This window comes from Colletotrichum orchidophilum, assembly GCF_001831195.1.
Source record: "Colletotrichum orchidophilum strain IMI 309357 chromosome Unknown Scaffold_127.1, whole genome shotgun sequence".
Classification (NCBI taxonomy): domain Eukaryota; kingdom Fungi; phylum Ascomycota; class Sordariomycetes; order Glomerellales; family Glomerellaceae; genus Colletotrichum; species Colletotrichum orchidophilum.
The window spans coordinates 95,186-115,672 of NW_019173083.1; the positions used below are offsets into that span (position 1 = coordinate 95,186).

The window sequence follows — 20,487 nt, forward strand, 5'->3', positions numbered from 1 at the left end:
TCAAATGCTTACGCAGAACGGCCTACTCCGTAGTGTGTACATTAATTTGTACAGTCCATAATCCTTGCATCAATCTCTTTCATCCGAGATGTGGTTCTATTGAATATGCATGCTTCTCATATGATTGCGTTCAAGGACAAACTTGATTGTGCTAAATATACATATGGCATGCGGGGCTCAGCAACAAAGATCACCCCAGTGGCACACACTGAACTCTTTGTATTCACTTTATCCCCTCCCGTGAGACAAAGAGACGCTGTCGACCGTTGCTTCCCTTAGGCCACCAGCTGTTTTATCTCCAGTTGCTGTCATAAACCCCAATATACCCTCTGCTGCTCTTTGCTCACAAGCTCTTACCTCCCGACCTTACAAGCCCAAGCAATCAGGCCCAAGTCACTGAGGAGAATCGCAACTATCCACGCCAGCCTCGTACAATATGAGCGATCCGTGGGTTTCCCCACGCTACAATCGGGAGTCTACTGCAACAGTAGTCAAGTTCCTCGAGACCACCTTGGCCAAGCGACGATCATTGACCGATAAAGAACGATATGAGCTCGGAGACAGGTACTGGGATAATGAGGAGCCTGAAGAGCCGTATATGGCCTACGAAGAAGGCATGCTTCATCCTGTCAAACTTGGAGATCAACTTTTGGACGGCAAGTATACCGTCATTCACAAGCTTGGGAGCGGCTCCTTCTCGACAGTGTGGTTAGCACATAATGCCGAAACAGACGATAAGGTAGCGGTAAAAATCTGTGTCGCAAAGGATGAAGAATTTCCGGCTGGCGATGAAGCCGGCATCTCCAAGCTGCTTAGTCAAAACGACTATGCCCATCCCGGTGGAATCGCGATAGACTGCTACGAAAGGGTCTTTCCCCACAAAGGGCCCAACGGCATTCACGAATGTTTTGTGAGCAGTCCAATGGGAGTGACGCTTTCAGAGAGCAAATTCAGAAGCAACGGTGGATGGCTCTTCCCTACCGAGGTTGCTCGAGCATTGGCAGCACAGCTTGTGCTTGGGGTAGGCTATATCCACTCCAAGCGTATTGTGCATGGAGGTGAGTCTTTGATTCCAAGCAAGGAAGTTGAGCAAAGCTAACCTTAGTGACTTTAGACTTCCACATGGGGAATGTGATGCTAGCAATACCGGATGGCGAGCTTGCCTCCCTCACTGTCGAAGAAATCTATAAAAAGTACGGAAGCCCGACAATCTTACCGATGGACCTTTGTGTAGAGCATACCGACTTTCATGAGGAGCATCCTTTGCCACCCAACGCACCCCCGTACATGCTCTGGAAGATGCACATCAGGGGAGGAGAATGCGAAACTCTACGGCTGTCGGACGCGGTAGTGAAGATCAAAGACTTTGGAGAATCATGGCAACCTGAATTCGAAACGCGGCACGAGCTCAACATCCCGGAAAAGTATCGAGCCCCTGAGGCGATGGTTGCTGAGAAGCTGAAGCTGCCTATCAGTTACCCTGCTGATGTTTGGGCGTTGGGATGCATGATCTTCGAGGTTTACGCCGCGAACGATGTCTTTGAGACTTATTTTCCCGACTACAATGGTGTTTGGGCCGATATGGTCATGATGATGGGTAAACCGCAGGCGACGTGGTGGGACGCCTGGGAAGATCGCAAAAAGTACATGGACGATCAAGGCAGACTTCTCCGGGACGGCCAGCGACGCTCGGAGAACGAAAGCGACGAAGAAGCATCACAGGACGAACTGCACACAATTGAACAACGGGTGTTGGAAACGATTCCCGAACATAGGCGCACGAAGCAAGAAGAGCCCAATCCGGAAAACTTCGTCCCGCAGGAGGAGCTCCATGATCTGGCAGCCATGTTGAAGCGGATTTTCCACTGGTTGCCCGAAGATAGAGCGACGGCGGAGGAGCTGATGAACGATCCATGGATGAAGAAATGGGGTCTGCCAGCGAAAGAAGCTATGGATCAAGCTTACCAGAAGAGGCGCATGGAATGTGAGAAGCCCAGATACGTTGCGCAACCGAAAGCCGACAATTCAGCGGTTCCCGAAGTGACTGCCGCCCCCAAGGAGACTGTCGGTTTCTTTGAAAGCCTTGCCCGTAGCTTTCCCTATGCCTGGTGGCAGAGTCTGTGGAAGGCTTTTGACATATGAGATTCCGTTCTATGTTGTGGATTGGTTCTAGGAGAAGAAGACAGGGTTTCGGGTAAATAGAAGGGAATGATGGGTTGGTTTCAGTCATTGACCACTCAACAGGGCTCATTACGAATTCCAGAACAGATATGCCAACATGATAATACTTACTGCGTACAGCAGTCAAAGTTCAGACTTTTGGAATTTCAAACTTTAGTTCGGCGATGAAGTGAGAAAAAGCGTTCCACTATGTCATCTTGTCACGTAATAAAATCCTGGAGCTCGAGAAAAGGTTTGCAAGGATATTTAGAGATTGCTTTAAATCTGACTTTTACATTTCATTCTTCGTCCGGTTTGTCTTGCGCTGTTTTCCTCGCGACATATCTTCGATACAAGTCCATCGGATTTGACCTTTTTGGGGTTCAAGAAGATCAACCTATTTAGACTTCCTTCGAACAAATACTTCTGGGGCAAGGCGTTACTAGCTCGAAGGCATGGGGAGACGGCATAACCATCTCAGTGGGCAAGTATGCTTTGGGGAATTGGGGCGGGTAATGTTCCATGCCATATGGACTCCTTCTGCATTCAAGCGCGAGCATGGAAGTGAATCGTTGCTGAGAGGATGACAATCACCGAGAAAGACAGGAAAGAAACAATCACTGACTTACGAAGTTCTACACATCCAAGTGATGAGGAACATGAGAAGGCGTTCCGCTGTCCCACGCACGCCAGGCCCTCGTCCAATGTCTCCATCCAGTGAACTAGATTGACGGGCCTGCGCTAGACATGGTGAGTGTACCCTTCCCTTGAGCCTAGAGCGGAATTTTACCGACATGATAGCTCTCTTCAGACGCAACAAGGTCCGCGTTGTAGGAGCCAAGACAAAGCAATCCTCTCACCTCCACGAACTTTTCTCGAAGGCAAACTGGGCTCCAGGAACTGACAACATACCCCCAAAACAGTGCCCCCACACACCAGCGAAGCTACGGAGAGGCTACATTCCTGGCGCGTGGCTTGGAGTTTGCGGGGTAATTGAGTAGCCAAGTGTAGAAGCGCGCCTGGTCAGGATCTTCTGTCACACGCAGGTGGGAAGGGCTCCGGGCATCTGGCGGCGTCGCCTTCGTTCCTAAGTCCGCTTATCTTTGTCTGTCTCATACCTTGCCTCCACCAGCAGCATCCATCGGACCGACAGCATTCTGGCCACTCTTCCAGTCACACTCTGAAATTGAGCCCAACAAGTAAGAAATTCATATTACAGAGCCGACCAGGGAAAGAGAAATGTATGTACACTGCAGAGAAGTATTACTCACAGTTCCTGCATCGGCGAATGGAGTGGATCAGAGCCAAGTCCGAGTCGGGGCCGGGGTGGAGCTGTGAAGCTGCGATTGAGTGCTTTACTCATGGGGCAAACTTTTAAGATTTGATGACCCCAGTGGGAGCTCAAATCCAGTCTCGGGTAACTCCCGCCAAAAGCTTACCGGAGAATAAGAGCTTGCTTACGGAGTACTTTTCTGGGCATATGAGAGGTCCGCTTCGGATACGAGACACCATCCATTGTCGACGGCCCGTCAGACGGTATTATTCAGCTTCCCACATGATCCCGTTCCGCGTGGCTCTAACCCTCAGAAGGCGGCACAGGCCTGCCTACTATTGGAAAGCCGCTTCCTTGCTGCGCACCAAGAGGAAACGCGGGGTTCGGGTGGGAGGTTGGGGCCACAAGCAAGGAAGCCAAGCACCCCCGGCAAGCAGCAAGGGATGATCAATGCCCATTGCAAAACCCCATCCCTGCTCGATGCTACCGCTGCCGGTCTACTCCAACCCGGGCCTAGACCCGCGTTGGTGCCGTCCTTTTTGAGGACAGTTTGTGGAGTCGGGAGGATCACCGACCCTGTCTTGGCTGTGAGTCGTCGCGCCGAGGTCGGGCGCAAGAGGAAAAAAAGTAAGTGACTGAGTGACCTTGCTAGACAGGACCGTCGTTGAGAAAAAAGAATGTGTGACGAAATATAAGCTGACGGCCACCCTGATAAATCGTCGAGTTGGTCTGATCCATCGCTGTTGCACCTCCATCGTTACTGTCTCTCCTGTTCCCTCGCCGGGTTTGTGTCCGCGAGGTCTTCTCTGCTGGTCGTAGAGTTCTACTTTCATCAATCTTTCCGACAACATTGAGCCTTTGAGCTCAATCGAACCCCAAGATGCAGTATGAAAAGGAGAACAAGACCGCAGAGTCACCAACGCGCTCACTCGAGCATGCGACTGACCTGGACCGACCAGTCTACGGCGATGATGTCCCCATCGAGTGTCCTCCTCACACAACAGAGTCGAAGCTGATCACCAAGATCGACCTCCGCGTCATCCCATTCCTGTGTGTCATGTACCTTCTGGCCTTCCTCGGTAAGCTATCCCCCGCTCTCGGGCTATTCCGAGTCATCGATGCCATCGCGCGCGAGAGTGTTGTAATTATATTCATACTGACCAGAGACGCACGTCTCCAGATCGCGTAAACATCGCCAATGCCAATGTGTTCGGACTATCAAAAGAGCTCGAGCTGGACGGCACATTGTACAACAACGCGCTCGTAGTCTTCTTCGTGCCCTACATCCTCCTCGAAATTCCCTCCAATATCCTCCTCAAGAAGTTCAAGCCTCATGTCTGGCTCAGCATCAACATGTTCGGCTTCGGCCTCGTCACCATGCTCCAGGGCTTCGTACAGAACTACGCCGGTCTCTGCACGACGCGATTCTTCCTTGGCGTCTTTGAGACGGGCATGTTTCCGGGAGGTATGTGGCCGCTCACCGCTCTCAACCACACCCCTTGCGCGCACAAAGCTAATCAAGCATCTTTTCTTACAGCATTCTACCTCATCGGCATGTGGTACCGTCGCCACGAAGCCCAGCGCCGCTACTCCTTCTTCTTCAATAGCACCACCCTCGCCGGCGCATTCGGCGGTCTCCTGGCGGCCGCGATCGGGAAAATGAGCGGCGTCCGCGGCTACTCCGGCTGGCGCTGGATCTTCATTCTCGAGGGTCTCCTGACCGTCATCGTCAGCGTCTTCTTCTTCTTCTGGCTTCCCGACTTCCCCGAGGACGTGAAATGGCTCAGCAAAGACGAGAAGGCCTTTGTCTCGGCCCGCTTGCGCGCGGACCAGGGCCGCTCTGCCGCCGAGCGCAAGATCACATTCCGCGACGTCGGAGGCATCTTCAAGGACTACAAGGTCATTGTCGGCGGCTTCATGTACTTTGGTCTCATTGTCCCAGCGTATGGGTATGCCTACTTCGCACCCGGCATCATCCAGACCTTGGGATACGACAGCATCCAGACGCAGCTGCACAGTGTGCCGCCTTGGGTTGTGGCTTTCGGTTTCTCGATGATTGTCGCCTTCATCTCAGATAAGACGCGTCACAGGTTCGTGTTCGCAATCGTTGCCATTTGTGTGGCCATTGCTGGGTTTGCAATCTTGATTTCCGTCCACAACAACACGTCTGTCCAGTACGCGGCGCTGTTCCTTGTGGCGATGGGCGCTTATACAGCGATGCCGATGTAAGTTTGACCAACTTCCCGTGCCTTTTACTACTCTGTGGCTACAATGAGAATCCTGTGCTGACTTGAGCCTTCTAGTATTGTTTGCTGGTTCAACATGAACCTTGGTGGCCATCACCGACGTTCGATTGGAAGTGCATGGCAGGTTGGCTTCGGCAACATTGGCGGTATCATCGCTGTGTTTGCGTTTTTGAAGAAGGATGCGCCAAAGTACATCCCTGGCTACAGCATCAGCATCGCTTTCGTTATCCTGAGCGGTCTTGCATGTTTAGTCTACGCCATTGGCTGCTGGTCTGCAAACAGGCATAGAGATCGCACTGCGACCGAGTCTACGTTGACGGAAGACGAGAAGATGGAGCTGGGAGATATGTCTCCTGATTACAGATATCTTTTGTAATTTGCTATTTCAAGACAAAGTTGAGGTAGGCTGGACGGCTGGGTTGATGTGCATAATGAGAATAATTCCTTTGCATAAATTGTGCTGCCACGTTGGCTCGCTGCATCACCATTCAATGATTACGCTACATGTGTCTCGTTCAACTCCCGCATCAGTAACTGTGTATCCAATAGTTGAATCATCCTGGCTACGAAAATGAGGCTCTCGCTCTGAGAATCACTTTCTGACTCTACGAACTTCGTGGGGTACCTTCCAAGTCATCCTCGAACCACGTTTTGCAGTTAAGCTGAGCTGTTGGCCACTCCAATACTTTAATCTACATTGCATAAGCATTCCCCTGGGCATTGTGCATATATATACTGGGATTACCATCAACTTCCTACCGCTTCCAAACATCATCACCGCACAGCTGGTGATATCGAGCACATACGAAGCAGGGAACAGTCGCAGTCACCAACTGGTCACCAACTGGTCACCAACATATGGGGCATTGTTGGCCGTGATCCGCCGAGGGTCACACATCCCATTGGGCCATCAGGCGCTCTCCAAGGGGTCGTTATGCCGGGATGGGGGCATTTAATTCAGGGGGGGTTGCATGCGGCGTAACACCGTTGGTCCAACAAACATGCAGAGTTCCCGTTGGTTTTCGCTTGCGCGCCGCGTCCGCCCGCTTTTTCGCGCCCGTCGCCTCAGATGGTTCTTCGATCAGTAATTTCATGCAAAAGTGTGCTGCCTTCTCTTGGGGAGGTTTGGATGTCTGCATTCAACTTCCAGTTCCAAGCATTTGAATACCTTACACAGAGCTGCGTCGTATGAGTCGGCAACTCAACCCGACCTAGCACGATGCTCCCGGAATCTCTCGTCAGCGTGTACCAATCGTACAAGACGGACACGGATTTCATCACGACGTGGCTCGCGACCACCGCACGAGCTTACGGCTGTCCGTCTGAGCTCATCTCCGGGCTTCGAGACACGAGAGATGATCATTCTGATTCGGTTCCGGTAGACGAGAAGCCAGCCGGTCAACGCAAGGGCAAATCAACCAAACAAGCATCAAAGTATTCGCAGAAAAGACCTCGCAAACGACACATCCTCGCGGTCAAGGATCTCCTACCGCTGGCTCAATTTCTCGTAACATCGCAAAAGCCAACCATCGTTCCTCCGGACAGTCTTACCGCTGCTCTCGATAGAGTGATTGATCTCAGAGCCAAGTTCAGCACTCAGCTGGTCGAGCATGGTGCCACGACCAACGATCAGGATGACAATACCCATTTCTACTTCCTGAGAGTCTTGTGCCAAGTACGTCATGTCTTGACAGCACATCGAAAAGCCACTTCAACCGACTCAGAACCCTCAGCTGGCGAAGCTGCCGAGAAACCGCAGCTGTCATCCAACAAATTCGAAGGACTGACGGTGTCGGAGCCGTCTGCAGACTTCATCAACGCCCCGGATGTACCACCACCCACGAAACCGAAAAAGTCAGAAGCCGATGCCAACTTCGAAGCAGAGAGCGAGATGTCGAGCTGGGATGCCCAATTTGTTTGGCAGCTGGTCTGGAAAGATCTCTTTGCAGTTCGTCAGAATGTCAGATACATGTGGCAACAATTACGCCAGGGGCAGCACGAGCTCGTCTCCGTTGCCTTGGCCACCAACACGGCCATCGATCTCGCCCGCAACATTGTCGAAGATGTCACGCCAGTCCTCCAGTCTCAACCAGGAGGCTTATTCGGAGTCATCTGCCTCTATAATGCGACGTTTACAACCACTACAATTCGAGCATACTCGGAAGGTTTGCTCAAGTTTCCGGAAAAGCCAACGAAAGAGGATATTGCGTATATTGCGGGCGCTCTAGACTGTACCAACGCCTACAGCATGCTGGCTCAGATTATTCCGAATGATGAAGGTGCCATCAAGCCACCACTTATCACAAAAGGCAGCCCAAATATCCAGATGGCGAGGACGCATGGAGACTATCTCCTTGACCGGCGCACCATAGCACGTGTTCTGAACGACATGAACTTCATCTTACGCTACATCCCCGATTGGCCAGTTGACGATGGCGTTCTGCGAGGATTCCGAGAAACGACGCGGACGAGAGAGATTCCCTTTTACTTTGCGTATGCCGTACAACTTCTCATTGACATTCATGGTGTAATGGGACAGAAACTTCCCTCCATACGGGTGCAGTTCATACGAGGGTTATCGACCTTGCAAGAGCTCATGACACAGTCTTGGCACATTCACCAAAGCACGAGAATGGACCCAAAGGCGCTGAGATACTATCCGCTTCTCCAGAGGACGGTGTTGAGCATGTCGAAAATGACGCGTGATCCCATTCTCGTCGAAAAACAGCGGCTCAAAAAGCCCATCACAGACCCCCACACGGAGCGCCTGCAACTGATGAAGATGGATCCAGTCATGGCTGGCCTGGTCATGTACACCTTCCGAGCTGCAACGTATCGAGTCGGAATCTGCCTCGCGAATGACACACTATCCGTCATGTCCATCATGCACCTCTACAATGCTCTTCTTCAAGAAGACATGCTCACATCCAAATGGAAAGACATGGAGCTTATTATGGAACTGGTCGGCAAGTCTCAATTCTTCGTGGGCAATCCTCCAGATAACCCGACCGGATATATCAAGAGCTTTCTCATGCAAACGGGTCTGAAGAGCGTCTACATGAGCCAGCTCAAAAGGTCAAAGACGCAGACGAAGCTGTACAAGGAGCTCAAAAACAGGCGACGTATTTCAGAAGGAGCGACGGTCTCCATGATGTTCTATGAAAGATACTGCAATGAAAAGGGCGAGACTTCGACGGGAAACTGGACGGCGGAGGACATTGTGCGTATCCTCGACCATTGCCCGGAGGGATTGTGGTTCGATCACCCGACAGAGGAGACCGCGAGCGAGAGCCAGAACCAGGACAAGTGCTCCAGAAAGTCGACGCAGAAACGGAAGAAGTCTACCAAACCCGCCAAACCTCCCAGCCTACCCCCCTACGACCTCATCACGTCCCTAGGAGTCGGGCTTCTGGACGAAGCGGCAGAATTTGCGTTCCCTTGGTTGGCCATGCATCGCAACGCATGGCACTTGATGCGGAAGATTCGTTTGGCCAGCGAGCGCGGCTTCATGATGCTAGTACCGGGGTACAGCATGTCGGAAGCCGGGCTGATGACGCTCACCACGTACATCCTGGACGTCCTGGTTCACGCTAGACCCGCAAACTCTTTGGGGAAGCGAGTCATGGACGAGGTGGCGGCTACTTTCAATCACTACCTCACCCACGTTCCGAGGGAGCACGGCTGGTCCGCTGGTGAGACGGTGTGGAGGGAGATGGAAATCGCGCTTGGGGTTGGACTACAAATGTACGAGGATGTCGTTGGGAAACTCACTATAGATAAGAAGCCTGAAGAAGGGTCACTGCCTGCAACAAGCACCGGTGTGGCGGATGCTGTGCGTTGATGTTCTCTCTGTCTCTTCTCGGATCTTTCAGGGGGGGGCCTGCAAGATGGCTTGCTTCCGTCACACAAATTTCTGGATGAGAGTATTGGATCTTGGGTCTTTTCCTTTCATTTGCTATAATTTCCATGCTGATAATTTCTAGCAACATTGTAGGGGATTTTAGATCAAGTTGAAGGTTTTTGAATTTATCTGGAGAGAAGCTCGAAATTGAGAGGTCAATTGTTTCCTCCTTTCTTCCATATTCTCATTTTTCCTGTAAATACTACCACTATTTTTGATCCACCAAGGCGTATCAAATTCACCAGAAGGCTGTGAGACGTAGATGGTGAGGTTGTGGATTATTATGTGATCCGAACATCGCCATAATTCCATTTGAATGCCGCGTTATGAACCCAATGTTGCCCCGCCCCGCTACGTCATGAATTATCCCGCATCACCTCTTTGCATTTCAGCTGAGCTTCGCGACTCATCCTGCGACTCATCTCACCACTCATTCCACCGCAGTCAAAACAAACATCACTTCGCTATTTAGCTTCACCACATCAACCAGTTGACACCTCACAATGTCTCTCACACCAGACCCCAAAATCCTCCAACGCTGCGTCGAACTAGCAAGAGAAGCCCTTGAAGCGGGCGACGATCCCTTCGGATCTGTGCTGGTAGGCGCAGACGGCAAGATCATCCGCGAAGACCGCAACCGAGTGAATACAGGCGAGAACGGAGACGGGAAACGTGATGGGACGCTACATCCGGAATTCACCCTCGCGCGTTGGGCGCAACTGAACCTCAGCGCCGAGGAGCGGGCCAAGGCATCGGTGTACACTTCCGGCGAACACTGCCCCATGTGCGCTGCCGCCCACGCCTGGGTGGGACTAGGGCCCATTGTCTACGTCTCCTCGGGTGCACAGTTTGCAGGGTGGTTGAAGGAGTTTGGGCTAGGGGCGGGTGGGAAGGTCAAGCCGCTTCCTATCAATGACGTTGCGCCGAATATTCGGGTACAAGGTCCGATTTCTGGACTTGATGAAGAGGTCAAGGCTTTGCACAAGAGGAGATTTGAAAAGTCCTCATGAATACGCAGAATGTTGTTCTAGTTGCACATACCTGAGACGGCGCGTGTCGCAAATCAAATTGAAATGGCATGTTGGAAGAAAAACGAATGGGCATGGTGATAGAAGAACGCCAAGATTCGACGCGACGAAACAGTAAATCGATAGTATAATAATAGTATGATTAAGAATGTCTTCTTATATTTACTTAGTGAAAGCTTCCAAGGCGCGCAATCTTAGACTGACAAAGTCTACAGCAGCCTCTCGGAGACAGTGAAATAGTGTCGACAGCTCTCCTACGAAACTCTCCTGAAGTTGGCTGGCCAGTCACACCTCAAGAAGGGCTATCAGGCGTCTTTCAACCGCAAAACTCGCGTTCTCCTGACTGAAGAGCCCTCATCGCCAAGGTACCGACCGCTCTCGTAACTATGACCGGGTCAGTGGACGAGCCTTGAAGCTCAACAGCAAACGGACCTCCAGTGAAGATTGCCTAGGGCTACATTTCGGCACCCTTGGAGGTACCGAATGACCTCCCTGTCGATATTCTCTCCACAGACTGGCATCTTCGCCAAAGCAAGATACCAATCCCTGTAGCATTCATCAATCATGTCTCCGATTTCGTCGATGGCTTCTTGGGTAGAGTATCCTCGGGATTTCAGCAATGCAATCAAGTTGTGCTCCACGCCTTGTTCCTAGTTAAATAAATGTCAACAATGAGCCAAAATTGGAGCTTACATTGAGAAATTACCAGATCTTTGCGGTAAGATAGGATATCATTGACGCTGTGGGAGTTAGCTGATGACCTGAGTTGAGGAGCGCTATCCCAACTTACAGAATGACGAGATCAGCCGAGATACGCCTACATTCTTTCAAGCTCTCGTCATCTATGTTCTCCTGAGGAACATTGATGCCATGACAAAATCTGTAGTTATGCCGTGAGCCCCAAATTGGCCTACGTCATGAGGACTGTCCTCAAAGGGACTCACTCGACAAGCACATAAGATGGCTGGCAGCCAATCGTTGCTCTCCGGAAATTCATGTAGTCATCGACAGTCAAGTTCAAGGCCGACTTGGAGTGTTGAACTCTAACTTGACTTAGCAGACCAGCAAAATAATAACTGATGGAGGCTTTGTAACGCTCCTGCAACTCTGTAGTTTGTGTTAGGGACCTTTTGAGTTCTTCACCTGGACGTATGAGACAATAGTGCCGTCGGAGAACATCAAATACCTCTTGTAGACCTCTGAGCGATTGTCAGTAGTCTGTCGGTGGGCGGAGCTGTATGCTCTTGTGCGGATTGACGCTGGCTGTAGAAGTACAAAAACATACCTGTTTGAAGCGATCCCAGACGGTTTGAAAGACATGTCGGACGGGGTTTTCATGAAGCTGTACTGGCGCCTCTTTGTCTTCCAGCACCGCGAAAGTGGCATCCAGCTCTTCCTTGGCCTTGATAGGGTCGTCTTTGAGATGGCCTTCGTCGAACTCTACCAATACTGAGCGGCTTTAGGAGGGATCGCATAGCCAGGAGCCACTTACGGTCATCAAAGGCAAAAACCTTGCAGCAGTATTAGTCAAATACTATCCCAATGGATCAGACTCCTGTATGGGTGGAGAATACCCAATTATTCCAGTCGATCATCGTTCGGTATGCCTCCGCATCAGCGTATGGGACCCATATTGCATTCATGAACGCAAAGTTGGCTTCGACATTTCTTCGAGCCTGAGCTTCATTGAGACCGAGAATCCTATATGTATCAGTCATTTCAATCAGCAGTAACGAAGTAAGGAGAAAGTGGTTTACTAACTTTGCAATCCAAGTGTCGGCCTCCTTCTTCACCTTTTCGTAATTAATGTTGATGGCGGGCTCCACAGACATGATCGACGAGAAGAAGTCTGGAATACGGACAGAGTTGACACTTGCTTCCTTAGCCATAGTGCCCATTTGTTTTCGTATATCCGACGTGCTTCCAGCTTCTGAGGACATTGAAGACCTGGGATGAAGCCACCGAATCTGTGAAAGTCGAGAAGTTAGAGGTTGTGGAGCCCGGCGACCTCGTTGACTCTCCATTACCACCAACATCGGTGCGGATGGGGCCCACTTGTCTCTTTTCGGGCATGTTGTTGGTTGCGTCTTTGGGGCTGTTGCTCACGTCGGCATAGAGGCTTCCAAGGAATAAAATTTTGGCAAGGTCATTCTGTGCTGTTGGAGTCGGCTCTGTATTTGAAACTCCCCAACGAGGTTTGTGGGTGTCTTTGACGACTGCCATCTGGAGATGGAGCACAGTGCTCGACAAAGAGGGACGGAACGTGTTGCCTTTCAGTCCCTTCAAAGATACCCACTGGACATGCGGTTTGTTTACCAGTTTAGGCGAAAACTTCAGATGGCTAGCCTCATCTTCCGATCTATCTCATCTTGTAGACTTGGCGTCAGGGATTCTAAATATTTCTTGCAATATAGCTGCCCATCTCGGTGAGAATGTTTACCAGGCTAGTGATTCTTCGATAAATCAATGTCGACCACATAATTGAGTACTTGGTTCTTTGCCGCAAGACTTCAGCTCAGTGAGGATGACTTTTGGTTGAATTCAAGCAAGGATTTGTCATTGTGCCAGCCTCCGTCAGAGTCTCCGTTGATGAGAAATATGGACCTTTGGACTTGGCACGGAGTGGCGAATATGTTCAGGTTCTAGGAGAGCAAACATGTCTCAGCTTCCCCTGATTCAAGGGGCTAAACAAGGATAACCAGATGATGCTTGCCGGTGGGTGGATGTTCGCAAGGAACAGGCTTTGTCACGTCTCGCCATGAGATCGATTGAAGCTCCACAAGAACGAATTTTGCAACCTCGAAGATGGACCTTCTCCAGAACAACTTAACATTGCGACTAGTTCAACACAAGTTTTCGAACTAGTCTCTATAACTAGCGCAAATTATCAATTATCCATGGTGCTTTAAATATCACCAAGGATTGATTGACTTCACACTCGAAAAGCTGTTTTTATTTTTGTAGAATGGCCGACTTTGTTAGCCTCAGACTCGCCTCAGACACGAAATATGACTCATAAAGCTTTTATTGTTAAATTGCATTTTAAGAATTGAATTCAAAGATTGATTGAATTTGACCTGCCACGACCGGCTACAGGTATCCGCGGCGAATAAAATAATAGCTTAACTCCGATAAGAAGATGAGGGCAAGCTGCTTAAATTCAGTTTTGAAATGTCTGCCTCTGCGCACTTCATGTTTTGATTCTAAGGACAGGAGCCATGTCATTTCAAAACTCGTCAATGACGAGGCGAAGGAGATAAAACAGCAAGGTAAATGACCAAGATGGGACCGAAACTGAAATATCCTAGTCCACATCACGCACGGAAAGCCCTCATATCATGGCGCCATAACCCATAGGTTCGCCCAACAGGTCGGTGAGCTAAAAGAGCTAGTATTCTTTCGATTTAAGCCCTTGACCCACTGCCAGCCAGGCATATGGAATTGAACCATCATGTCATTGGTTCAATCAGGACGTGACCAGCTCCTAGATAGACAAGGGTTGTATCAGTATTCTTTCGAAACCAGTTATCAGGACACTCGATCTCCATCGAGGAAAATCAAACGCCACAGGAAAATATTTCCACCAGTGTTTGCTTTGTGGCGTCAGCTGAAGTAGGTAGAGATGGGTGTTCTGCTAGCAGATAAAGGTTAGAGTGATGCTCGGAACAATCCGACTGGGCGCTGGATATTGCTCACAATCGGCCCACACCAGATCAGGTGTTTTGTTTGCTTCTTGGACGTGTGGCACATCCAATCATGCTGATACACGTCGTCATTCCTACGCCGACCTGTGCAAATATTGCAGATTGTAGAGCGGCTGATTCAGCTTACAGCATGGATCCGTCGTGCGGGGATTACAAGCAAACATTCTTAACACGGCTACGCCATGTGACCACTTAAGCTTGACAAAGCTACATGTTGCGCTTAAATGCCGTAGCAAACATTGATGATCGCTCGCAAGTACGCACTTGCAACTTCTTTGGGCTGAACATAGCCGAGTACTACTTTCCACTACATTAATAAGTACTTAATATATTATAACATATATCAAAACTTCATATTAAAAAGTAAATTAAAAATTTTAACGAAATAGCGAATACTAACTTAAATTCCTCTATAATTTTATATTATATATTTAATATAGTAACATATATCAAAGAATAATACTTAATAAGTATTTTAAATAACAATAAAAGAATCGATTTTAATTTAGTATATTCGATTTATAGATCCATAGTGAACGTAATACTATTAGTGTAAAAGGGGTAGCGAAAGGGTGGGGGCGAAAAGTGGGTTCTCTGACTTTGTTAGAAATTGCCGGTTCCCAGTTCTGCAAGATAGCACAGGATACGAGAGGGTAAAATAGGATATTGTCAGACCTCAGAAATAGGCTTCGCAACCTCTTTTGGATCACGATCCAAGGAATTTATCTCCAGAACAACCGTTAGCTTCTTCTTCGACGATGGCATTGCTCCACTTGAGTTGGAGTTTCCCCTCGCCGAGGTTTCTTCTTCTGTCCGTTTTTTTCTATCTCATCGGGATTGCGCTCTACAGGCTCTTCTTCCACCCGCTTCGAAAAATTCCTGGTCCTTGGTATGCTTCAGTGACGTATTGGTACGAATTCTATCAGGATGTAATTCTCGATGGCCACTACATCAGAGAGTACCCTGGCCTTCATGCCAAGTATGGTAAGCACAATATCCGACGCACATATGCTGATTCATGACTGTATTTAGGATAGTGCAAGCAAACTGACGTGCTCATTAGGGTCAGTCGTTCGAGTATCTCCAAGTCGTGTGCATATCAGTGACCCAGATTACTTCAAGGAGTAAGTAGATCTTAGTGTTTAGCTCAGACATTCAAGACCGTCTTGCTGACGCGACCTGAAAGGGTTTATGGAAATGGGACGAAATACACAAAGGATCCCGACTTCTTCCAGAGTGCGGGCGGCATCAAGTACTCCATCATCATGTTGATTGATCCCGAGGTACACAAGCAGCGAAAAAGCACGGTTCAGTCGCTCTTCTCGACCAAACATGTTGAACAACTGGCTCCCGTCGTCCTGGATGTTGTGCAGAGAGCGATCGCAAAAGCGCAGCGCGCGTATGAGAACGACAAACCTTTGGACACGCAAAAATTTTACCAATGCATTACTGTAGGCAAATAATCATTGTCACCACGCTATTACAAAATCGCACTGCCGTTTGACTGCAATTTCAGGAACTAATTGTTTTTGTCAGGTTGACACTATAATGCCCGTTTTGTTCGATAGGCAGTTGAACTTTGTTGATTCCGACGAAGAAGAGCCACCATTCTTAGGCATGCTAGCCAAGTTCGTTCAGAAATTCTTCCTTACCAAGCATTTCCCCATCATCAGCCACGTTGCAATGAGTCTGCCGCTGAGCGTGGCAAAGATAATATTGCCAGATTACGTCCATTTTCGAGAGGTAAGCACATTCATGGTTGTATGATTTTCACGTTCAATATGGGTCGGAGCTAAATTCAGGATAGCAATGCACCAAATGGATCAAAGAAGACGAGGAGAAACAACGAAACGGAAAAATGGCTGCGACTGACGGGCGTAACACTTATTTTCGTCTTCTTCTGGACTCGGAAAACACCAAAGTATCTCATAAGCTTAGCCAAGACGCCCTCGTTGACGAAGCACTGTCTGTGTGTTTTGCCGGCACTGATACGAATAGTCTCGCTCTCAGCTTCGGTACATACTTCCTGCTGAAGAACCCGGATAAACTTCAGAAGATGCTCGAGGAGTTGAAAGATGCCCCTACTAACAATCATGGCCTCTATGAGTACCATACCCTTTGCAAACTGCCATACCTGGTTAGTAAGAGACGAGTCAAGAAGGTGGTTCAACTCGGCATACTGATTCTTTATGTTTCTAGACTGCAGTCATCAAAGAAATCCTTCGTCTCGGATCTCCCGTCCCTGGCATCATTCCCCGCCGAGTCCCTGCTGGTGGCGCTTCCGTCGCAGGACACTATCTTCCAGAAGGCGTAAGTGACGGGTTGATCTTGGTGAACTTCGTGCTATGTCACTGATTGTATGCTTCTCCAAGACTACCGTTTCGCAGGCCGTTCGAACGGTTCATGACAACCCGGAACTGTACTCGGAACCCGAAAAGTTCATCCCGGAGAGATGGCTCGGTAAAGCCGGCTGGGAGTTGGAAAAGTACTTTGTCCCTTTCAGCAAGGGTCCGCGGGGTTGCATAGGCTTGAAGTAAGTTTGCATAAACCCCTCGTGATACATTTGGGAACAGGAGACTAAATCATTCAAGTATTGCCTACCTTGAACTTTACCTTTGCTTTGCAAACATACTCAGCCGCTTCGAGATGACACTTTACGAGACGGACGATAGCACCGTTTTGTGGGTAGACAATGGCGTCATGAGGCTTTTGAATCCAATCAGAGTCAAGGTCAAGTCGATTCGGGAAGTTGGGAAATGATCTATGGTCAACAACACCGAACCCCCAGGCATTTGAATCAAGTTTAGTTTGGTAGTAGACTCTAGACGCATTCCCAGCCATCTGGCTTCGTGGGATCTCCCTGCCCCTTGAACACGTTTCGGGTGGGATATTTACAATGTTTTCTCTGCAAATCGATCTCTCCGGAAGCCGACAAGCGGCTACCAAGAATGAATTCGGGTGCAATGTCCTCCTCAACCCAGCGAACAATCGCAGCCAGTACATTAGCGTCCGGGTCGTACGATGCGAACGTCTGTGGGTTACTGCCAATTAAGCTAGCTCCAGTCCCACCACTACAGTGTGCCAGGCCAGAGATCCGGAAATAGCGATAGAAATCATCCAACTCTGTCGAAGGCAGGTTCATGGTGCGTGACACATAATCATAGTACCTTTCTGAATTGTCGCTGCTAATCGCATTGTCTTGCAAGCCGTGGTAATGCAGGACCTTCACTCCACGTTCTTGTGCCGCGGACAGGTCGCCTTCCCAAGTTGATACCTTCCATGGATCTTGGTGCGAAGCCGCGACGTAGTCTTGCGGGTTTAGTGTAGATAGATCCCATTCCGTATCGTTGTATACGACATAGCGAAACCAGTCTAAGGGATATGGATGGGGTTGGCCATTGAGAAGTTGAGCAGTCGCGTTCGAGCCTGGCTGAAGTCGAGGATAAATGTATTGCCCATCCAAACCATAAACGGGAGAGAAAATGGCCCGCACAGTAGCTGCTTGCTCTCCGCTCAGACAGGCATCTGAATGGCCGTCAGCGCAGATGAGACCTTCGGGTCGGTATTGACACAAGCTAGGGTCTTCGAGTATGCCGTCTTCAAGGCCATCTAGTCCATCGCATTGCTTCAGGATATCTGCGTTCACCAGTTCCCACTCCACGGGAGAAAGAAACCGCGAAGTCTGATTGGTACCGGTCTTGACGAAAAGTTGACCTGTCCAGTACATGAGTCCAATCAGGTCGAAAGCAGGTGCGCCGGCGACGATGCCGTCAAAGTCTTCCGGGAAGCTCTGGGCCTCCTTGAACCCTTGCCTACCACCCGTAGAGCAGCCGAGATAGTAAGACTTTTTGTGCTCTTTGCCATAGTATTCTTGCACGATCATCTTGCCCAACTCAGCTTCGAGATGGACGGCGCGGTACACATAATCCTCGATTACACCGGGGTTGTTGAGGAACGGAGCGCCAGATGTTCCGTCGTGACCGTTGTTGGTACCAATCGTGGCAAACTGATACGAGGCTCCATAGTTGAGGTCGCCATATCTGATGCATCCGTTCATACCACCATTGCCGGTACCCAAGAAACGTCCGCTCCAGTTTGATGGAAGCCACGCTTCAAGGGAGATATTACTTGTCGGGCCTGTAGTAGTGACAAAGACAACGCGGCAGATATCCACGCTGGAAACTTGGAAAGGGATAGCGCATGACGGGGGGTTGTAGGGAAGCGAAATGTTCGTCCCTGCTGAGATGAACGTTGTGTCGTGGATCGTTGTATTTGGGAGACTAAGACGGCTTGCCAATGATGTACACTCCTTAACAGTGACAGCTTGGGCTGACCCAACGGCCAAAAGAAATTGGCCCACTGAAGAGCGAGAACCTCTCATGGCTATGAATTGATTCAATAATGCTTCTGAATTGTTCTCACAAAGGGCAGCTTCAGGTATTATTTATTTGCCGTCTACCTAAGGTAGGTGCTGGAATCGGGCTCACTCATACCGCCATGTTGAACTACCGTGAACAGCTACCGTGCTTATCCCTAGGCCTTGATGGAATCCGCTATCGTGCTTGTAGGCTGTGTTATGGGACAGATCCCCCGCAGAAGGATAAAGAAATTGGTTGGTTGTGTAGTGTTTGCCGACCTGATAGATTGATGTCCCATGGGTTGACGGCGCAATAGAGTCGATCACCTGCCATACCAGGCGAAGGATTGTCTGGGGTAGCTTGGCAGCTTGTGGAGAAAAGTTGCTTCTTCAGTGGGGCTTTCCAATGTCATAGCGCGGGGTAAACAGCCAGTTCCCTGCAAAATGATAACCGGGATTTCCGGCCTCTGGTCGGGAGCTCCGCGCTGTTGACCGGTTGTTGCTGTGAGCTCGGTCTCTCTTCTTGGTGACTTTTCGAGGCAGAATGTGCTGTTCATCTATGCCATACATTCCTGTCTGTTCTCAGAGTACGAGCTTTGGATTGTCGACCTAGCGGCGGGCTTTCTCTCCTCCGTCCAAAATCAACGGCCGAGGTAAGCGGTACAATCATGCAGGCAATAGATGAACTATCCAACCGGAAAGACGGCGGAATCCCACGTCAATTCCCTTGCTCTTGATGTTTCCAGGCTTTCCATTCTACTGTAAACCGCGACTCTTGATTTTATCGTAGACTTTCATGAAAATTATAATTCGGAAACAGTTCTGATACTTCCAAGGAGACAACTCTTGATGCCACCCCGTCTTTTCAGTTTCGCATTCCAATTCTCTTTCCTCCCCGTCCCTTACATACCCTTTTCAGACACCTCCTCACCCCTTGCCGGTAGGACTCTGCAGCTCCCTTTTTAAGTTCCCACTATCCCCTTGGAATTCCATATCACCATCATCCTCAGAGGAGCCAGACTTGTCATCAGAGTCAGAGTTCTTCTCAGAATTACCATCTATGTAGTCTTTGTCGTTTGGATCATCACTGTAGTAGTCCACTTCATTGGCGTCCACCAAGAACGCGACCTTTCTCCATGGAGTTTCCAGAGATGTGCAGTTTTGGCATCTGAAGTTCGGCTGGTTAGCTCTTATATACGTTTTGTCGCAAGCAAGTCGTAAACCCCATGCGTTGATGTCTTTGCATCTAGTCAGCCTGCGGTCGAAATAGAGTCCGCAATCGGAACATTCGTTGTCATACCATATGAAATGACACATTATGGTCAGTACTTGGAGGGTGAGTGACTGTAAAATGCCTCGAAAGGGGTGATTGATGACGGGTGTAAGTTAGAGACGTTTGAGGATTGCAGTGCGTAGATGAGTCGGCAAAAGTTAAGGATTAAGAGATGGGAGGGAAGTTTTCTATTTACTATTTTATCTTTTAGGTGATTCCACTGATTCACGATTAGATGGTCAACCCGGTGGTGCCTCTTTGGGCCCACACATATCGAAGACTGATCAAATTGACGTGATTGTGTCTTTTTTCATCTAAGGTGTGCCACAAAGCAGCCCGGGTCCCATTCACACTTCCCAATAGGAGCAGAGCTGTGTCAGTATAAATAGAATCTTTTGTTCGATTCTCAGCCCCGTCCGAGAATGCCATGATTCTATAAGCTTTTCAAAGACCGAAGAATAATTCATTGTTTTGCGCCATTGAAAGGCGGCATCCATACCAAAACCAAACACCGCAAGGACAACGAGCAACCCTTTTACTCGAAA

General features: G+C 49.4%; 8 protein-coding genes across 8 annotated transcripts; 5 read left to right on the forward strand and 3 right to left on the reverse strand.

The window, feature by feature from the left end:
• Positions 1 to 436: 436 nt before the first annotated feature.
• Positions 437 to 2,142, forward strand: CORC01_11569 (protein kinase domain-containing protein; the record flags this gene model as incomplete). Its single annotated transcript, XM_022623192.1, has 2 exons — positions 437 to 1,058; positions 1,115 to 2,142. The coding sequence occupies 2 exons, from the start codon at positions 437 to 439 to the stop codon at positions 2,140 to 2,142; spliced, it is 1,650 nt and encodes a 549-aa protein (XP_022470323.1).
• Positions 2,143 to 4,313: 2,171 nt separating this feature from the next.
• Positions 4,314 to 6,055, forward strand: CORC01_11570 (major facilitator superfamily transporter; the record flags this gene model as incomplete). Its single annotated transcript, XM_022623193.1, has 4 exons — positions 4,314 to 4,512; positions 4,614 to 4,898; positions 4,971 to 5,658; positions 5,737 to 6,055. 4 exons carry the CDS (start codon positions 4,314 to 4,316, stop codon positions 6,053 to 6,055), a joined length of 1,491 nt encoding a protein of 496 aa, XP_022470324.1.
• Positions 6,056 to 6,898: 843 nt separating this feature from the next.
• Positions 6,899 to 9,520, forward strand: CORC01_11571 (uncharacterized protein; the record flags this gene model as incomplete). The annotated part of the gene is made up of 1 exon (XM_022623194.1): positions 6,899 to 9,520. The coding sequence occupies one exon, from the start codon at positions 6,899 to 6,901 to the stop codon at positions 9,518 to 9,520; it is 2,622 nt and encodes an 873-aa protein (XP_022470325.1).
• A 563-nt stretch (positions 9,521 to 10,083) lies between these two features.
• Positions 10,084 to 10,590, forward strand: CORC01_11572 (cytidine and deoxycytidylate deaminase zinc-binding region; the record flags this gene model as incomplete). The annotated part of the gene is made up of 1 exon (XM_022623195.1): positions 10,084 to 10,590. The coding sequence occupies one exon, from the start codon at positions 10,084 to 10,086 to the stop codon at positions 10,588 to 10,590; it is 507 nt and encodes a 168-aa protein (XP_022470326.1).
• Positions 10,591 to 10,913: 323 nt separating this feature from the next.
• On the reverse strand, positions 10,914 to 12,681 carry CORC01_11573 (uncharacterized protein; the record flags this gene model as incomplete). The annotated part of the gene is made up of 11 exons (XM_022623196.1): positions 10,914 to 10,992; positions 11,041 to 11,258; positions 11,315 to 11,348; positions 11,399 to 11,488; positions 11,553 to 11,715; positions 11,795 to 11,807; positions 11,894 to 12,048; positions 12,101 to 12,119; positions 12,183 to 12,309; positions 12,370 to 12,575; positions 12,643 to 12,681. 11 exons carry the CDS (start codon positions 12,679 to 12,681, stop codon positions 10,914 to 10,916), a joined length of 1,143 nt encoding a protein of 380 aa, XP_022470327.1.
• Positions 12,682 to 15,070: 2,389 nt separating this feature from the next.
• Positions 15,071 to 17,072, forward strand: CORC01_11574 (uncharacterized protein; the record flags this gene model as incomplete). Its single annotated transcript, XM_022623197.1, has 8 exons — positions 15,071 to 15,296; positions 15,376 to 15,436; positions 15,499 to 15,763; positions 15,849 to 16,055; positions 16,120 to 16,449; positions 16,512 to 16,622; positions 16,685 to 16,845; positions 16,904 to 17,072. The coding sequence occupies 8 exons, from the start codon at positions 15,071 to 15,073 to the stop codon at positions 17,070 to 17,072; spliced, it is 1,530 nt and encodes a 509-aa protein (XP_022470328.1).
• Positions 17,073 to 17,133: 61 nt separating this feature from the next.
• CORC01_11575 (tannase and feruloyl esterase) lies at positions 17,134 to 18,693 on the reverse strand (the record flags this gene model as incomplete). Its single annotated transcript, XM_022623198.1, has 1 exon — positions 17,134 to 18,693. The coding sequence occupies one exon, from the start codon at positions 18,691 to 18,693 to the stop codon at positions 17,134 to 17,136; it is 1,560 nt and encodes a 519-aa protein (XP_022470329.1).
• Positions 18,694 to 19,596: 903 nt separating this feature from the next.
• CORC01_11576 (uncharacterized protein) lies at positions 19,597 to 19,986 on the reverse strand (the record flags this gene model as incomplete). Its single annotated transcript, XM_022623199.1, has 1 exon — positions 19,597 to 19,986. One exon carries the CDS (start codon positions 19,984 to 19,986, stop codon positions 19,597 to 19,599), a length of 390 nt encoding a protein of 129 aa, XP_022470330.1.
• Positions 19,987 to 20,487: the final 501 nt, after the last annotated feature.